The 20,035-nt window shown below is 39.7% G+C and overlaps 1 protein-coding gene across 1 annotated transcript; it reads right to left on the reverse strand.

The window, feature by feature from the left end:
* Positions 1 to 676: 676 nt before the first annotated feature.
* On the reverse strand, positions 677 to 16,569 carry LOC120730176 (creatine kinase U-type, mitochondrial-like). The gene is made up of 9 exons (XM_040026376.1): positions 16,270 to 16,569; positions 14,176 to 14,374; positions 10,224 to 10,319; positions 9,685 to 9,906; positions 8,684 to 8,769; positions 6,187 to 6,310; positions 4,842 to 4,976; positions 3,631 to 3,756; positions 677 to 1,564 (listed from the first exon to the last, which is right to left on the reverse strand). The coding sequence occupies exons 1-9, from the start codon at positions 16,413 to 16,415 to the stop codon at positions 1,451 to 1,453; spliced, it is 1,248 nt and encodes a 415-aa protein (XP_039882310.1). The 5' UTR covers positions 16,416 to 16,569; the 3' UTR covers positions 677 to 1,450.
* Between the last annotated feature and the right edge of the window lie 3,466 nt (positions 16,570 to 20,035).

The raw sequence follows: 20,035 nt of genomic DNA on the forward strand, positions 1-20,035 counted from the left end.
ATTAGAGTTTCCAGACAAAACATTTTCAAGATTTAGTACAAAAAAAGGTTTGGCCCAATGTGTCCCATTCACCATTTTCCTTCACTATGCTGAGGTGAATTAAAAACAAAGGATATGTTATGTGTAGTTCTTTATTTCCACCACTGAGTAGAAAGAGACATATTTAGGGTTATTGCCAGACTCAAAATGCCAAATTGTTAACGGGCAGCCATATTTTCTAACACACATTTATCGAGCGGGTCTTTCAACAGTTCATATTAATGTAACTTGAATTTTACTTAATGCGATTTTCTGATTTCAAGTAGGCCACCATGGGCTACCTATGACTGGTCTTTTGTCCCCATTATACCATCTCTTTGAAATCAAAGTTCCTGCAGGTGAGCTAAAATATTTAATCACTCAACATACTGTTGTTTTCCAGGTCTGGGCTCCATGTGAGAATATGAACCCCGTGTACTGACCTCTTAAACATAATACAGTTTTGTTATGCTTCCAACTAAACATTGTCACATGACACTATGCAACCACACTGATAGAAATCATGCCACGCAAGCTTGGTTACTATGGTTACTCAAAGCTCTGGATTCATATTGGTAGAAAACACCAAAGAAATTGCATTTAGCTCACATAGGACCCAAAAAACATAAAAAAAATAAGAGTCAGACAGTGGAGCAAATACTGTTAAATAGATGATTTCTTTAATAAAAGACATTAGAGCGTGACATTCAGTTATAAACTCAAATGATATTGCTTCAGTAGCATACAGTACAGAGCTTAACTGGACCAGTGTGAATTATAATCTGACACCAGCATGTCACCAAACAACCGACTCATCCGGAGAACACATGGGTCTTCTGTCTTCAGCTTGTTGGTCTACATTCAAACCACTTCAGAACAGTTAAAGTAAACTATGTACACACAATCCACCCTCCACGGTGAGCACAGATGGATGAACTACACAAGCACTAGCTAATAGGCATGAACAGTGAAACTACAGAGATGAGAGGAAAGGGGATGTGTGTACAGGACATGCGACAGGAAGGGAGTAAGCCAGGTTTGGGCAGGCTGAGGAGTGCTTTGAAAGGAGAGCCAGAGATGTTGGGCCATGCAGAAAAGGGCATCTTATAACAGCCCCATAATTTTTGCATCCTTATTCGTATCCACTGCTATCTTAGAGCAGGATTTAGATTTAAGCTTAAATCAAACTTTGAATTTACTGCAATAGGCTTCACTCACTTAGGCCCAAAGCAGTTCTGGGACCCTGAAGCTACATCTAATATAAAGAGATTATATTCTAGAGAGGTATGCTGTGGGGTGGGATGGTGTAATTAGTAGTAATAAATGAGGCGATGACATAGATATTTGTAATATCTATGGGCACAGAGAGCGAGAGGAATTTGTGCATGTGTGTGTGCCCAGAGGTCTGTGTGGGGAGGTGAGGGATCAGTGTCTACTTGGACAGCTTGATGGGTGGGGGCACCTTGATGTCCTGTCCTCTCTCCAGTCTCTTCTCACACTCAATTAGGTAGTTGACGCCATCAACCACTGTCTGCACCAGCTGGACCTGAGAGGATGAACATGCCACATTTTAGTAATAAAAGTGAACAGGAAAGTGCACAGAACATAAAAAGTAGACACTATTTTTGCAATAAGGAAGAGTAATTTTATCAAGGTCAAAGCCAAGTGACATTTGTGTTTGGTAAGCCACACAAGACAGAAATTATTAACATGACCAGAAAACATTTGTATCTTAAAACAAATAAAATAGTGAAAGCCTAATACAGGGTACTTCTAACAGCTTTTTCTTTGAATGCTGTCAGTGGCTGAAGATACAAAACAGTCTGCAGCTATAAACAAACCCTTCACAACCAAAGTGCAAACTACCAAATAGGGATGAGCAGATATAAATACAAGCAGCCTGTACTTTTGTTGATTCTGTCTTATGGCTCAGTTAAGACGCAGAATGTGTGCCTCCTCTAGTGCTATGTAAGTACAGCCCACCTCAAAAACAGGCACTTCTCAAATCTTCACAGGGGCTGAAGTATAACACACAACCCAGAAATATCTATATATTTTCACAGCAGGACGATGCAACAGTGGTTAGAACGGTCACCTCGCATCAAGAAGGACCTGGGTTTGAATCCTGTGTCTGTGTTGCTTCTCTCTAGGTATTCAGGCTTCTTCCCATAGTCCAAAGACATTAGGTTAGTATGTGGTTCCAAAGTGGCTGTGAGCATGAATTTGTTTGTCTCTGTGTTCTCACCCTATGCAGCTGGGATAGCTTCAGCCTGTCCTGATAGATAGTTTATATTCTGTTGTGTCACACAGCAGTGTCCTCACAGTGGTGTCATGTCTGTGTCAAATTACAACCTGCTGAGGGCCTAAAAACTAACAAGAAACTTTCAAGTACCCACAGAACTGTTTTTTTTTTTTTTATTAAAATGATGAATTACTAAATATTTATTTTATTTAGTATTTCTAAATTCTGTATTTTATGTCATATTAATTCAACAACAACAATACTTAGTAGACACACCTATGGTATCAGTTTCAAAATCGTACGTCGCCTTGGTCTCATGTTATCTCATTCATAAGATTTTCTGAAAACCCGACCTTTGACCTTGAGGTCAAGGTCACTGAGATTTAAACTTGTCCAAGGCTCAGTCGAAGCACCCGTGGTATGAACTTCAAACTCCTATGTGGCCTTGTTTTTGTGTTATCACACTATCGAACTTGCGTCTAATTCTCCATCAGCCTTTTATGACTGAGGGGTAAAAAGCATCGAGTTAATTTTACTTCCTCAGACTTCTGCACAGGTTTGTGATTTTAATGTTTATTTTATTTGCATTATAAGGTGTCCTTGAGTGTTATAAAAGGCACCAACATATCAGACTGAAATCTGTATTTGTTAACATGGGCTTAAAGAGGAACACCACCTTGTAGTCCTCCTGCACTTTTCCCCAGCTGCTCACAATTCTCTCATTCCTCCATCCTCATTCAGATTTTCTCTTTCTTTAACTCACTGACTCCACCCTTGGAGGTCAGCTCCCAAGCCTTTCAATAATCAGTCAGTATTTTAAAGAAAGAAAATTAGATGAGTGATTCCTAATCTGTACCAAACTGAAGGCTAATTTGTACACTGCACTTCACCCAGAAACAACAAAGAGCCCCCGCCTCCTCTGATGTCATCAGAATAAAACACACAACCATGCACTCACCACAATAGAGAGCTCCTCTATTGTACTGTACCCATGTGACGCTGAGGCCAAGGACATAACGGAGACAGATTACATGTACAGGCCAAACAAGAAGCTTCTCTTATGCTTTTGCAGTTGTGAAAAATAGCTTCAGCTATACTTACTTGGAGTACTAACTGTACTCCAAATAATCCGACTCACAAAATATTTGTTTAGCAACAGTTTACATTGTGCTCATATTTTCTAGGTAACACGATTAAGATGGTTAGCTTTTTTTTAAGCCTCACTGAGAAAGCATTGTCTTTGCTTATTCCGGGATAATTTATCGAGGTATTTGTGGTTAATGAACAACACCTGGAAAAACGGCTTGACAGGTAATATCTGCGGTGTACTTAAAGGTTAGGGACGTAGCCACACACTTCATTTACCCTACCTCAGACTGTCCCAGGCGGTCTAGGTTGGAGATGTCAAACACACCACCCACAGCTGCAGTATCCACACCGCCTGTCCCTCGCTTCTGCAGACGCAGGTTGTCCAGGATCTTACTGAAGCGAGGATCCTGGGATGAAGCAGAGAGGAGTTATTTCACGCCATTTCAAATCACCAACCACAATATTATTAAGGGTGAATTAATCTAAAGATTCCTTTTGTAGACTTGAGAAAAGAATTGATGATGTTCACAAAGCAGACGATGGATATCCAAAGTTATCAAAGGTGTTTTAAAGTGTCAAGAAGAGTGAAGTATCAAGAAATTCACAGACAGCAACACAGCGCAGAACAAGCCTTGCAGAGGTAGGAAGTGAAAGATTTCAAAGACTCTGGAAATAAGAACAAGAACAAGAGAGATGTGTCTAAAAACCCCAGAACAACTCCCAAGACATGAATGAATGACTTAGCCAAGTCAGGAACTGTAGTCTCAAAGAAGACAATCGCTAGAACCATGCACAGGAAACTTAATTCTGGAGAAGAGAACACCATCCCCACAGTGAAACACACAGATGGGAGTATTATGCTGTGGGAAGTGGGAATCTTGTCAAGGTGGAAGGAAACATGAAGAAAGAAGATTTTGCAAGAAAACTTCAAGTAGTAATTGCTTGTGGATCGTTGCGTTGTCTTCCAACTTGACAACGACCCAAAACATGTCGCTCTTGCTGAAGAACTACCTCCAGAAGACCAAAGTGAAGGGTATTGACTGGCTTGCTCAAAGCCCTGACTTTATTCCCATTAAAAATCTGTAATGAACTGAAGACCAAGATCGGTGGAAGAAGACCATCAAATCTAGAGGAGCTTGAGAGATTCATCAAAGAACAGTTGTTTGGGATTGCTCAGGAGACATGTGAGACTTGTTGAAAACTACAACAAAAAGTGGAGGCTGTTATTGAGCAAAAAAAGGTACACATCAGACAACGAGTTAATAATTTTTGATAGTTTTTGTTTTTTGTGAACAAAATGAATAATGTAACATAATGAAGATGTGCTAAAATGTCCTGAGTCTGTTTAACGGCACTCGGGAAATCCTTATTAGCTTAATTTTAAAAAGCCATACACAGTGCAAATCGTGTGCTTTAAATGTGACCCCAAAACCCAATAAAACACATGTATGGAAACACACATATGGAGTTTCTTTACAAACATTAAACTCACCTTGCTCAGCAGGGGCAGCTTGACGTGGACACCGGCCCTCAGTCCTGTGCCCAGGTTTGAGGGGCAGGTAAGGACGTAACCAAGCCTCTCGTTCCACATAAATTCCCAGCCTCTCTCCTGGATCAGACGCTCCACCTAACAGAGGAATATGGAGTCAAACAAGACAGTGAGTGTGTTTCACTCCCAGACTGCAATAACTGCCACACCTTTGAGTTTTCATATTTTGTGGCTGACAAGAAAAGAATAGAGAGTTGCTCAACTTCTATAACTGTTCAATGAACTCTGGTGGGAGTGGAATGACAGATAACCCAGTGCTAATGTAGAGCCAAGGACTGCTGTTCAGGGCCCTCACACATTTAGTACATAAAAGCCCCAGATGTTGTATTGCTTGTCTTTAGTGCTTTCTCAAAAGGGGAATTTGGCCTGCTTTTGGATAAACAGTTTATCCCAAAAAGTTGATTGTATTCATCTGGACATGGTGTTTTCAGTGGGGGAAACGTTTTGTTTCAGCTCGCTGTCTGACTTCTTCAGTCTCAGCTGACTGCAGGTTTCTCCAACCTTATAAAAAGTACCTCTGCAGACTGACTGAAACTAGCACCACTGCCAAACAACATGCTGTGAGATCAGTTTCTTGATGATTAATATGGAAATTGTCATGACCATTGATCAACAACCACTGATCAATGGCCATGAGTACCATTCACAGAGTTGAGGAATGGCTGCAATCACAGCATTGTAAGATGGTGAAATAAGTACCCTTAGGCCCCCCTGCTTCATTCAGAGATGGTCGTTCCCTTTTCACGTAAATCTCCCCACTCAGTGTTCCTCCCTGTTCAGGATGTATAAACCCTCATTATGGAAACATATACTTCCTGGACAGGGTGACATGTACATCCTCTTTCCTTACCTGGGTGAATGAGTATGCATCAGGACATAAACAGTTTATGTTTGCCCAACCATTTTTGGGCATCTGTCTACATGTGAAGTCAAAGTCTAGTGTAAGCAGTTTTTTCCATTCTGTAAGCATTCTCTACAGTGATGCTTTTAGACTGTATTAATTATCTTGCCAGGTTTATTAAATCCATAAAGCCATCAAACTGCAGCAGACCCACAGTTTACCATTATCAAATTTAATATCCAATACTTTTATTAAATCACACACAGCCAACATCGTGCAGTGTATCAGATTTGCTGGCAGTAATTTCTTATGGTCCAGGATCACATTTGCACAGAGATCCCAACGGAGAAAAACACCATGCCTGCTCAACTCCCCAAATTCTCTATTTAGTTTTATCTCTTTAAGCTGTTTCAAATTATCCCCTTGCATACACAAACACAGTCTTACCTCCTTCAGGCCTCTGCAGAACCTCTCAAAGACTCTCTTCATGTTTCCTCCCTTCTCCATAGAGATGACTCTTGTGTGATCCTCCTCATTGACCCAAATCAGGAATGTCTTCTCAATGTTGTGCCTGCGCATAGATTAAGGACATAGATTATACAGTATTCATGTTTGTGGTTGATGGTTGCCCAGTTTCTGTATTTGCACTAGCATATAAAACAGAAGTGGACAGACTATAGACAGTAAAAAAAAAACAAAAAAAAAAACCCAGATGGTTATGGGCTGGAAAACAAAGCCGATCCAGAGGTGCCTTAACCCTGCATTCTACCTGAAGGCCTCCAAACTATGATAGCTATGGTTGTAAAGAAGACCTTTGGTCCTATAGACATTTATAGGAAAACAGCCTTCAGTCTTGACCTCTTTAAACACTTTCCTGACGAGTTTATGGCCTCATTCACTCTTAATCAGACGGAATAAAATATTGAGTCTATTTTATAAAGTTTGAACATGCTATGTTTCAAATTGGAGAATTATCTGACCATTATTACGATTATCTAATTATCTGAACCCCCACCCCTAAGTCTTTTACTACCGCTTTGTCAAGGTTTCAATGAAACACTAAAGAAAGCAGACATGTTATTAAACAGATAAAAGAAAGTAAAGTCTACCTGATAAAGAGTCAAGCCTGTCAGTGATACAAACAAGTGTTTATTCACATTAATATTTATACTTCTGAAGATATAAGCACGACTGCACAGATGCATGTTCCTATTCCAGACTGAAGACTGTCAAAAGCTATTACAAAGTGCACACTGATTGTACTCTGGAGAATATATATTCTATATACTAATGTTCAGTACCAACTATACATGACCTACTGTACACGTCACTTCAAGAAAAGACTCCCTCATAGAAAGGCTCACACAGTATGAGTCATTAGAAGTGCCAAATTTTCATGCATAATGTTATAAAATTTTAAGTCAACGCATAAGACTACTGTGAGGTAGTCTTTTCTCTGTGCTTATTACCTTAATGGTGGCAGACATTTAAAAAGGGTGGGGAGAGAGATAGAGAGAAGGAGAATACAGTGATGCAATAAAAAGGAAGAAAAAGAACACGGAACAGAAGCAAACAGGATTAAAAAAATAAGCAAAACGATTCACAGCAGAGCTGAACATAAGGTTAGTGAAAAAAAAAGAAAAGATCAGAGAGCCAGAAAAAGAGAAAGCTGAGCTCCTGAAAGAAGAGATGATGAAGGAATGACGTGAAGGTGAATTATTAAGGAGAGCTGAGGACAGGTTGGCTGATACGGCTGGCAGAGGGAGAGAGGAGGGAGGCTGGTGATTGATTTTGGCTGGCTGACACGTTGCACTGGGTTATTCCTGAGTACATGCTGAAACTCAGTGCTGAGGGAGCATTTTCTGCATTGCTAATACACCTCCACCAAGGATCAGTGACGGAGAAACGCCAAAACAAAGACAAAAAAAGGCCCGTCTTTATTTAGAAAACTGTTAAATATGAAAACTAATCATTAAGGACTAAAAGAGTGGCCTCACTTGGGAGAAACACGTTACATAACTGTTTGTATGACCCACTTCCAGTTTGTAGCAGTAAAGAAAAACGTTAATTAAATATCATAGTGGGTCACCTCCAAACACTGTGTCACTGTCATCCCTCAGAAAAGAAGAAAATGTTATTCTTAAATATAAATACAAGATTAGTCAACCATCAGCAGCGCCTTGTGTAAATCCAGTACACAGCAATGATCTAAATCAGGGGTAAAAAACATAAGGACCACAGGCCAGAATCGCTGCGGCAAAGACGCCGTCCGGCCCACTAGACCCCTCTAGATAATGTGAAATAGGGCAATCTTTTTTGAAACAACTGTATTTCAATACATTTTGCAGCTTTTCTGCCTGCTAAAGTCCAATCATACTACACCAAAGTAATTAAAGATCAGACAAAAAGATCAAATGGCAGAAAAATTCTGTTCTGTGAATCTCCTATACAAATTTCTGTTTTTTACAGTGGATGCACAGAGGGGACAAAAGGGTATTCTCTGTGAATTAACAAAAACTTTCTGTTTTGTAATTAGACGGCATTCTGTGCAATGAGATAACAAAACTTTCACTATTGTTTAACACATTTACTTTTTATTTCAGTTTAAGCCCATAGAGTCCCGCTGGCAGATGTCTTTCATTTACTACAGCAGCATTTCTTTATCATGTAGAAAAAGTGAGATATACTGTTGTTGCACTTCTTTTTTGGTATATTATGATAGCTCAGAGATTAAATGTGTAGTTAAACTTCTTTATTCTGACAGAAAGGGGAGTTTCACTGTTCTGGTCCACCTCAGGTCAAAGTGGGACATGTTATTTGGCCCATAATATAAAACAGGTTTGACCTCTCTGACCTACATGAACGTTTACCAAGGTATTTAGGATCTCTTTATTTCTGGAATTAACAGATGAAGAAATTTTGTTTACCAGCCTTATCCACTTACCAAATACCACGGGCATCTGGCCAGTCACGAGCCATCCCTGCACACGTGAGGAGGGGGGACACCGGCTTGTCAAACAAGAAGTGGTCCTGTTGGAAATACAGAAAAAAAGGATGATTTATACTCAGCTAAGTCCAGAGTGTTTGTTGGTAAAGAAAACAAAATGGGATCAAGAAATTAGAACTAATTACAAATATAAACAACATCAGAACATTAGAAATAATATCTTCAATCAACCCAATAACCTTAACCCAACATTCAATCAAGAGTTCTTGCTGCTATTTCCATCACTAAAATGCATGCTGGGAGCCATTAACAATGAGGTAGACCTGAGAATTCAATACTCTGATCTTTTCTCACTGTGAGGAGAAAAATGCTGTGTCAACCACAACACGCCCACTCCTGATTATATGTGATAAAATTCTCTTTATTTTTTCTTCTTGTAGGTCACGTACTGGAATTGTAATCACATCAACAGCAGGCTAAACATAACAAAGAAACATTAAGCTGATGGCCCAGAGTTTTCTGGTTAAGTGTGCTAAAAAATTCCAGCTTATAAATATGTGATCAACTGACGGATCGTTTCTTTCAGGCTAACTATATGAAGTACAAAAATGAGAGACTGCATCCTCTGCCAAGGCCAAGTATCAGTTTTGCAATTTTAGTCTGGATGTGCACCAAAATGAAATGGGTTATTCTTTTGCTTCGTCTTTCTGCCAAGTTTGATGCAATTCTATTGGTAAGTACACTTGCTAAAAGACAAGCAAACAGACAATGGCACTGAAAATATATCTTTCCTTATAGAACACCTGTCAAATGTAGTAAATAAAATATAATACTTTAGTATAACTTTGGTTTCCAATGTGAAATTGTATACATTAACTTACAGGATGTTTTTTCTAAGACAAATATACAAATAATTAAATGAGAGCAGAGGTAGCTAAAACTTGACTTTTTCCAAATGCAAATTCCAAATGAGTCAACAGCACGACGTCATCACTCACATCAATGAGCTGTTGCTGCTCCTTTTCTGTCATTTGGGTGAGACTGTAGTACTTCCCCGTTAGGTCACCCTTCAGGCCAGACAGGGCATCCACCACCACTCTCTCCACCTCCCTGCGCTCGGCCCTGGTGCAGGCGGGTGGCAGGCTCAGGCCGCGGATGCTGCGGCCTGTCCTCACCCTGGACGACAACACATATCGCTCATCGAAATGACCTGACTGGATCTGAAACAAAGATGGGGGAGGTTTAAGGCTACCTGTGCAGGTAAATCAGATCATATGATGTATTAAAAAAAAAAAAAACAGTGAAAGAAATAAGAGGTGAGGAGGAGGAAGAATTTTATACTTCTCTAGAATGGTTATTGTAGTATATAAAGAGAGCTAGAAATCTAACTAGGCACTTTGCCTTCACAATTTAAACGTACATATTTAGAGTAAAATGAGTAGTTCTTAATTTTTTGATGCTTTTTGCAAATTTTTCTTTCAAATACCCAGCCCACGGAGTAAAATACTACTTCAGGCACTGTCAGTGTTAGTAATACCTTGCTAGAATCCAGATCAGTGGGGTGCTTCATGACGCGGGGGTCATAGCCATTGTGCCTTTCCTTGATCACAGGGTCCAAAAGGTCTGCAAATACCTAAACCAGAAAAAGGAATAAAGAATACTCAGACATTGCATGTATAAGGTTTACTAATGAGTTCATTTTAAAAGTCTATTTTTTCCACCTTTAAATATTTATTATTGCTCATTTAAAATAAGCAACAATGAAAAGGAATAATTAAAAAAGATTTTTCTTATGCCTGGTCTGGAGTGATTGATAAGCCAAGTAGAGCGAACAATGAGGGTCATTTATTAGTGAAATTGAGTCACATGAATTACTGAGTTGATAAAGTTAAAGTAATATAATCATTGTTACTTTGTTGTCATTTGTTGATAAAGCAGGTAATACATTTTCCAAAATGCATGTTGCGGTTGATTAGCTTGTTCGAATCAGTTTATGTTCACTAGCATTAATTACCATAAAACAAGCTCTAAACAGTAACTTAAGCAAATTTTTACAGCACCTGATATGCCTTTAAGTGTGATCAGCCCATTTGCAGCACAGTCAGTAAAATATTTGAATTGCTGCGTTATTTCTGACCATTTGATAAAGAAAAATATATAATACACTTGGATACCTAACATCACTCAACTAACTAGTGGAAGAGGGGATTTCCTCTATGAGAATAAATCTAATCGGTACTTCAGTAGTGAGGCATGGTAGAGGCAGCATCACCCTTTGAAGGTGAGAGCGGGGAGAGAACTCAGAGAAGATGCTAGGAGGAATGGAGCCAAATGCACAGAAGCTTTTAAAGAAAATCTAATCCAGAGTGCATGCAACCTGAGACCAACAATGGATCAATTTTCACAACAACAGCCAAGAGAATGCTGGATTGGTTTCAAGACAAGTCTCTGACTGTCCTTGAGAGACCCAGCCTAAACTCAGACTTTAACCCCCCCAAATCTTTGAAGAGACCCAACGGTGGCTCAAAGCTGATGACAAGGCTTAAAAAGATCTGGAAGGAAAAACTGGACACACTGCACATATGCATGTGTGAAACGTTGTTACACTTAAAACTATATCTGCCGTAAATGGGGAGAAAAGATGATTTCAGTGACTTTGAACATTGGTGCAATACGGGCTGAGTATTTCAGGAACTACTAGGATGTTCCCCCCAACCATCGCTACGGTTTTTAGAGAATGACGTGAAAAAAGAAAATATCCAGTGAACAGCAGTTCTCTGAGTGAAAGTACTTTGTTGATGTTGGTAATGATGAGGATAATGGCCAGACTGCCTTGACCTGGTAGTAAGGCAACAGTAACTCAAATAACCACTCTTTACAAGCAGATGAGCATCTCTCAACACGTCCAACCTTTGGTAAATGGCCTGTATTTGTATAGCGCTTTACTTAGTCCCTATGGACCCCAAAGCGCTTTACAAGTTCAGTCATCCACCCATTCACACACTGGTAATGGCAAGCTACGTTGGGGTGCCACCAGGCTCTCTGACCACCACCAGTAGGCAACGGGTGAAGTGTCTTGCCCAAGGACCGAGACTGAGACTGTCGGAGCCGGGGCTCGAACCGATTCCGTCTTCCGATTACAAGACGAACTGCCAACTCTTGAGCCATGATCACACCTTTGAAGCAGATGGGCCACAGCAGCACAAGACCAACCCAGGTGCTACTTCTTTCAGATAAGAAAAGGAAATTGAGGCTATGATTCACACAGGCTCACCAAACTGGAGATATTTTCTTTGACACACTTTGAGCCCCTGAGTACCAACTGATGATCATTTAAACACCACAGGCTACTTGAGTATTCATGGTGACCATGTTCATCTCTTTATGATCCATCTTATGATGGATCATTTCAGCTGGATAACATGATACATCACAAACCGCAGATCATTTTGAACCTGAACTCAAATGGCCTCCACAGTTACCAGATCCCAATCCTATCAGTCTCTTAAGTCCGAAGTCATGAACCGTTTCCGGGTCCAAACTGTCTAAACTCTTTTACCGTTAATAAAATGATTAGTGTGCTCCCAGGTGTTACAAGAAAGTTTAACATCCAACCATCCATGAAAAATAGAATTTCTGAAGTTCAACCGAGTTAGAAGGTAGCAAGATGTTAGATCACTGGTTTCCATCTAAACATTATACACCATGTTCTGAATGAGGAATTTTGGAAAAACTAAAACAAACAGCTCTGCTATCACTTCACATTAAATGAAGATAGAAAACTAGTAAATAGTTAGCTGATGGGCTGTAGTTCCATTGTAAGGTTTTAAACTGCAGCAGATGAATAGTACTACAGTGAGGTCAACAAGTATTTGTTCACAAATAAATTGTTCAAAAATCATATAATGTGATTTCCGGATTGTTCTTTTTAGATTCTGTCTCTCACAGTCTCTCTGTCTCTATGCTGAAAATTGTAGACCAAGACTGAGTAAGAGAACTTGCAAAATGACAGGGTGATCAAATACTTATTGACCTCACTGTAATAAAAACCCACAGAGCCCAACAGTGATCTCTCATTATTTTTAGGGGTTTGTTAAGATTAAACAGAACAAGATACAAAGCCCTGCAACATGTTAACGATACAACAGTATCAGTAGGAGTCTGGACCTGGAAGCAGGGTTTACACGTCATCACTTAATAACCAGAAAGAGCACTTGTGCGGTGTGATGAAATGGGAGTTGCACAATATGGATGCGTAGCAACAAATCTACGCGATCGTGGCTCAAGAGTTGGGTGTTCGTCTTGTAATCGGAAGGTTGCCGGTTCGAGCCCCGGGCTCGGACAGTCTCGGTCGTTGTGTCCTTGGGCAAGACACTTCACCTACCGCCTACTGGTGATGGCCAGAGGGGCCGATGGCGCAATATGGCAGCCTCGCTTCTGTCAGTCTGCCCCAGGGCAGCTGTGGCTACAACTGTAGCTGCCTCCACCAGTGTGTGAATGTGAGAGTGAATGAATAGTGGAATTGTAAAGCGCTTTGAGGGGTCCCGAAAAGCGCTATATAAATGCAATCCATTATTATTATTATTATCTACTGCAACTCTGTGATCCCATCATATCAATATGGACCAAGCTTTGAGAAATGTTTTCAGCACCTTGTTTAATCTGTGAACTAAGACAATTCTGAAGGCAAAAATGGATCCAACACAGTACTAGGAAGGTGTGGATATTTTTGCAGTGCAATCTTCTAGCCAACATTTTATGACTGAAAAAAGTGGAAGGGTCTGAAATATCCTAAAAAGACTGTCTCTGAACATTGAGTAACTACTTTACCAGAAGTCACTGACATTTTGTTGTGTTACAGTAACGCCATACCCTGAAGTGTTCAAAATAAACTCCCACACATGTCAAAAGCTGGGAGTATATGATACATTGCAAAGGTATGTATTCATATTGTTTAAGGAAAATGCTTACACAATCACAAGTAACAGAAATGTCTAATGGTTGACCTGCAACCTTCAGCATTACAGATTAAACACTCATTATTCTCCTGATCCATAGTTAATATCACATTCAAAGACACACACACTGCTGTCAGCAGTTCCAAGATATTTCTGTAGCTTCTAAATGAAGTAGGCAATTAAAATGAAAATGTACTGAAGTATCCTCATTTTAGATATTGAGACATCCCAAAAGACATGTCCCAGCTAAAAACCCTGCCTCAGTGACACTGTAATACTCTGTGTATGCATGTGTGAATGTCACAAAACATACTTGATAATGAGGGTGGGAACACTAACAGGGTAGTGAAGACCCGAGGACATACGTCCCGATGACAGCTGCATATGCAAGTACATAATAATGAGTCTTCTTCCGCATAAGGAAGGATTCTCTGTTACCTTGTGATTCTTTCTAAAACCTATTAGACCCAAAACCCTGTTTTTGTATGCAGAAGGAAGCCTGTATGTCGAAAAGTTACTATGACGTCTGACCTCATAAGACTCCTCGTCCCCTGCCACCATGCCAACGGTCTTGATGAAGGGGTGCCCAGGGTTGTCCACGCCCGTCTGGATGGCCTCGTCCAGTGTGAAACCATTGGGAGTGGCCCTATCACACAGCTTAGCATAGATTGCAGGTGTGAGGTTACTGGCCATGCAGTTGTTGTGTTTGCGCAGGTCTGGGAACTCCGCACTGCACAAACACAAATGAAAGATTATATGTGAATGTGCTGCTATTGGAGAGAGAGAAAAATTACAGGAGTGTAGGCGATGGTTTACTTTTTGCCCTTGGAGCAGGGGCACAATGAGTGACTCACTCAAGGAACTGTTTTTCATTGCACGTACGCAAGTGACTGGTGTGTCAACCTGTGACTTTCTGCTAATACAACACCCTGCCGGCTAACAAAACACCACTAATGTAAGACACAGAAGGACACGAGCATTGTACTATAAAACATGGCACAGCGGCACCATTAATGTGCATTCTTTGGTTAATGTTCAACTATTCATGAGATGGTAAAAGTGCCATTTATTTCATGATGATAGAGGATGCAGAATTAGATTAGACACTACAAGCTTTTCAAATGAGCATTTAGGCTTTCACAGACGCTAATGAGAAAAAAAGAAAATGCTGTGAAAGACCAGCAAAAATGAATACTTGTTGCCAAGAAGTCTGAAAGATTAGCACTGCCGTAGAAGCACAAATTAACGTGTGTGTTTTTGTTACACTTTGTCTCAAAGCATAGGGCTAAGACATCAAAAATAAAAAACGTTCACAATGTCATCTTTATCATAGACAATCAATCCTTTAGACTTTCCAGCAAATTCAACTTTATGTTCCAGAATTGTTTTGTGTGTGTATATATATTTTTTATGGCATAGCGCAAAAATGAAACAGGCAAATGTTTTCAAAATTTATTGTTAAACCATTTTTTACATCATTTTTATTAGACAAAAACCAGGTTCCGTAATAGTAGTCTGTGTATGTGGAGTAAATGTGTAACTGTATGTTCAGAACCATTTACTAGAAAAATTATTTGTCAATCAAATGTCCTTGGATTAAAAAACAAAGACAAGCATGTTTTCTTTATTGCAATAATCTGACAGATATTTATTCCTCTGTAAGGGATGATCTGGCTAGAGCCCTATTGTATGTGGAAGCAATGCCAACATCTGTCTACAGTTTTTGCCAACACACCACGACCACCTACTGCACCATTACTGCAAGGTTTCAACCATAATCACTAGCTACTTCTAATTTGAAAACTTTGGTACCATCACTTAAAAAGGATTATGATTTTTACTTTTAAAAAATGGGTCGAAATATTAGTAAATGATATAGTCCAGATGATTTTCCACATTCTATTTAAATATAATTAAATATTCCCATTTCATGCGGGCCACCCCACTGAACCAATCTTGTTAACGCCCCTGCTGCAGGAGCTCTTTAGGTGTGACCACTTGTATAACAGTGGGCAGGGTTTTATATCAGAATACCAGTAATCATTTACTAACCTATATATGGTGTATGTGGTGCATTTTTAATGCATGCAGGCGTGCACTGGGACACGTACGCACCCCGCCTCGGCCTCTCCGAGTCTTTTGATCCCGCCAGTATCCATGTATAACAATGGGTGCATGCATGAAACCTATATTTATGGCGCTAAACCATCTGCTCTGCAGGCTGGTGCAAGGAGCACAATTATAGCTGAAGGAAGCAGAGATTTGAGACATAAGGTTGCATACGTGCGATGGTTATGAGCGATATTAAATCTAATTTTACTTCACATAAAAAGCATCACTGAACCAAGTATTTTTGCAAGGACGTTAGGATTGTGCGTGATCCCTATATGCTGCCTCTTGCACGATTAATTTTAATTATGTTGATGCAAACAATGATATTAATAACATATTAATATTTCACAAAAAACTAAAAAATAATATAAAACATAGCATTCGCGCTGGTTTACTAATAACTAATATTCTGTGCTTTACATCACAAAATATGTGATAAAGTTATGCTAAATGCTTCTAAAAATAATGGCTACATTTGTGTGTAGTTGTAGTATTGGAAAAAAAAAACGTTACCTCGCGGGGTACCTCCTGCGAACAGGCACTCCGGCGCTAACATGTTCCCGGTGGAGGAGAAATCCAGCCGTTACCGAGCCTCCCACCAAAGTCAGGATCCCGATGTGTCGTTTGGAGGAAAGGATTCTCGAGAAACTGCTTGCCATTTTTTATCCTCCTTGTATTTGGGTTTTGAAAAAAATGAGAAAGGTCTTTTTTTTTCACGGCCACGGGGAAGGAGGGTCAGGTGGACGGGAGTGTCGGTAATGAAGTGCCCCTGATGGAATGGAAAGGAGTGCGATTGAGAAGCAGCGACGTCAAGATGGAGGAATACACGACGAGAACGGAAATTCAGCTGCATCTTCAAAATAAAAGCACAAGATTAAAACGCCTAATGTTCTTCCTGCAAATGAGGACACACAACCTTCACCCCCAAATGTGACTTTATCATTTTTTCACAGTATATTTAATTTACTCTAGCCTAATTTACTCTAATTTTTATCAAGTGTATAGTAATTATACTTTTTTTTTCAAGGAGCAACGATGATGATTTCAGTTTACTGCTTTTTATATTTTACCCTGGCAGTCATTTCAGCTGTATACCTTAATAATGAACCACATGCAATATCAAAGTCCATCTGAATGCCTCTGGTTGTACACTGTTACTAGTCACTCTTGTGAAAGAGTTCAATTAGAAACAAACAGTGCCTATGAAATATATTACTCCCAACTAGATTTGTTTTAGTGTTTTACAAAAGTCAAATACAGTATATCGCACTACACTCAGTCAAATGCATTCAAATTATTTTGTGAAAATCTTTCAAATATAACTGAAATCAGGATCATGGGTGTCATAAGAAATGTGATTACAACCGACTGTGTGCTGTGCAGACAGCAGCTATTTAACGACCAAATCCAACACAGTGATGAAGGAAGCATCAGCAGGTAAAATTATAGCGAACCTCAAGTCACAGTGCACGCCAAATCAGAATTTGGACGGTATTTTTGCCTCGTCTTGTGCAGTTTAATTGCAGCTATGGGTCTGACAGATAATGCAGATGTACAACTAAAACACCGTGCATACATTTATTCCCATGTCATTTTCACTTGCATACCCGAATGTCGCGAGAGAAAAAAACAAGCTCTCCATAAGGGCGGAATCTGCTCTGTGCAGGAAGTCACACACGCTTATATGGGCTAACTTGACCGTGTTGGAGCGGTGCGTGGTGTGAATACTGAAGGACATCGGTGAATAGGGCTGCAGCACTGAAACGCCTCACATCACCCCAAGTACTACTCCACAACCCCCAAACACATACACACACAAACACAAGATGCGCTCCCTCCGCTCTTCATTCAACCCGGAGGAGAACAAGCAGCCAGAACGCCTTTGTCTGGAATAAAATTACAAGGTTACTCCAGCCACTCACAGCCTACCATTAAAAAACAAACAAACCAGCAAAAACCTCACTGCAACTTCCTCATGGCGATGCGTCAAGAGTGACTTACAGGGAAAATGTTCAGTTTTTCTTCACGTGGAATCTGAGATGAATTCGTCTGGTGGAAGTATGAATGGAAAAAAATGGCAACACTGACCTTAAAATCCCAGACCTCAGCTCAGTTTCCATTTCTTCACTGCTAAGCGATCTGACATAGTCACATATCTGTGTGCATACACACTATGAGCGACTTCCCACAGACATTTTATTACCAAGATCAGTCTACAGCCAACATTCTTTAGAAAAAGTGGTTAAAATAAAACTGTAACTGATGCTTAGAAAGTGCTATTGGCTGTTTTTTCCCCTTTTTCCCCCCCTTTTCCATTGTCTCCTGGGTCACTTCTGAAACCAGATATGACTAAAAATGCATTGTGATCACTGATTTTCTGCAAAATGGCCCCATTTGAAGGTAGGTGCTGTTGATTTTTAGATGGCTACTCTTTCCAAACTAATCATCCAGTTTAGATGAAACGTGGATCATTCCATAAGAATGTTGCCACTAATTTCCACCACTGTACGAGTTTGTGTGCAATTTGCCATGCCTCAGCATTTTTTCCATGTTTCCTTCCCTTAACATTGGCTTGTTGACAGCCACCCTTCAACTGAGGCCATTTCTTATGAGGCTTCAACAAAAGATAAATCAACTGAAGAGCCGGATGCATCTCTCAGGTCCTGTGCCATGTTTTTGTTGGATTTCCCTCCTATTTCTATAAGGACATGACTTTCAGATACAGTTCATCTGCTGTAGATTGTTTCGTTAAGGCCGATCACATGTTCTTTTGTGCTCCACTTGTCCAGTTACCTCGAGTTTTTTAAGGGCACAGTGCACACTATGCTGAGATATTCCAGGTTTTTAGCTAATAGCTCTTTGGATTTCATTGTGTTAGCACACAAATATTTTTTCTGCCTGTCAAACTGAGTAATTTGTGCTCATTTTCATATATTCAAGCAAATAAATGGGAACAAAATGTTTTGTGACCTGGTTGTTAGTGACAAAATGTCAAATGACACAATCTAAATTTGGCTGTCTGGTATGTGTAGACACAATACTGATTTATCCCTTGAATTAGGTGCGTTTTTATGCTTGGATGTTAAGTGGCTTAATAAAGGAGAAGAATAAGAACAACAACAGCAACAATTCTTCTGAAAATAGTCAAGTACAAAGACTGGACTGATAATAAATAAAGCAGCCAATATAAAAAAAAAAAAAAAAACTTTGAAAGGCCTTTAGAAAGCATGGAAAACTATGGCTTAACTGCAACTGCAAGAAAGTTTAGCTCCTTGGAAGCAAACTATATACATTTTGTCTCCAAAACAAAACTGTCAACTAGTGGTATTTTTGTATATAATTTTTTTTTTTTTTTTTTTTTTTTTTTTTTTTTTTTTTTTTTAAAGTGAGTCTTTGAATATTTGGAAATGGAAATCAGATCTGTGCCACACACACTATTCATGCTACAGTCAGAAAGAGGCAGGCCGGTTTTACATTCACTCTGAGCTACTTACTCAAGATAATTCAGTAATCTCTGGATTATAGACGAAATAGTGGTCATACTGTACTGGGACCAAAGTTCACATAGCTTCCTTATGGGATCATTTATTAGTTTACAGCACCATGATGTATTTAGAACAACTCCTCCATTAGAGAGGAACAAAGCTGGTAGTACTTCTGTGTTGAATTGAACTACCTCCAGGATTACAAAGGGGAAAAAAAAATCAAATTTAAAAAACAACAAAACAAAAAACTACAGTGGTAGATTGATTGCATATAAGCCTATTCACCTGACATGGAGTTTACTGCTAAGACTGAAACAGAATGAAAGTAACTGAGACTTTTTACATCAACACATAAGCACACAAAACTTCACATAATTATTCAGATTAAAAAAAAAAAAAAAAAAAAAAAAAAAGACTACTTAAGACAAAGGTGCCTCAAGCAGTCCTTCCCTCCAAAACTGACTTTCTTCCATGGAAAGTCGACGAGGCCTGTCCTATTCACATAAAAAAAAAAAAGCATGCGGCAGCAGCTGTGTGTGGGAGAGAGGGAGAAATGAGTCTTCTACAAGTAGGGGTTAATATGAATGCACCAAGACACAGTGCAAAAATGTTCATGCTGTGGAGAAGTCTGGCTAGAGTACAGAGCTCAAAACAATCCACCATTTCTGGCACGAGCAGAAAGCTGCAGTTGAGTCATGGCCCCGAAAACTACATCAAAGAACGTATGTGGCTGCTATGTGAAGGAATACCAACCTTTGCTCAGCTCTGCACAGCTGAGAGACACAACTACTGAC

This window comes from Simochromis diagramma, unplaced genomic scaffold, assembly GCF_900408965.1.
Source record: "Simochromis diagramma unplaced genomic scaffold, fSimDia1.1 OVJJ01000293.1, whole genome shotgun sequence".
Classification (NCBI taxonomy): domain Eukaryota; kingdom Metazoa; phylum Chordata; class Actinopteri; order Cichliformes; family Cichlidae; genus Simochromis; species Simochromis diagramma.

What these genes read in the sequence shown, in the direction of transcription:
- LOC120730176 (XM_040026376.1), bottom strand. Translation starts at nt 16,415, where the DNA reads ATGGCAAGCAGTTTCTCGAGAATCCTTTCCTCCAAACGACACATCGGG. An exon ending in CTGATCTGGATTCTAGCAAG is followed by an intron (nt 9,907 to 10,223) that starts GTATTACTAACA and finishes TCTTTGTTTCAG; the next exon opens with ATCCAGTCAGGTCATTTCGA. An exon ending in AGCTGCCCCTGCTGAGCAAG is followed by an intron (nt 3,757 to 4,841) that starts GTGAGTTTAATG and finishes GCTTCATCCCAG; the next exon opens with GATCCTCGCTTCAGTAAGAT.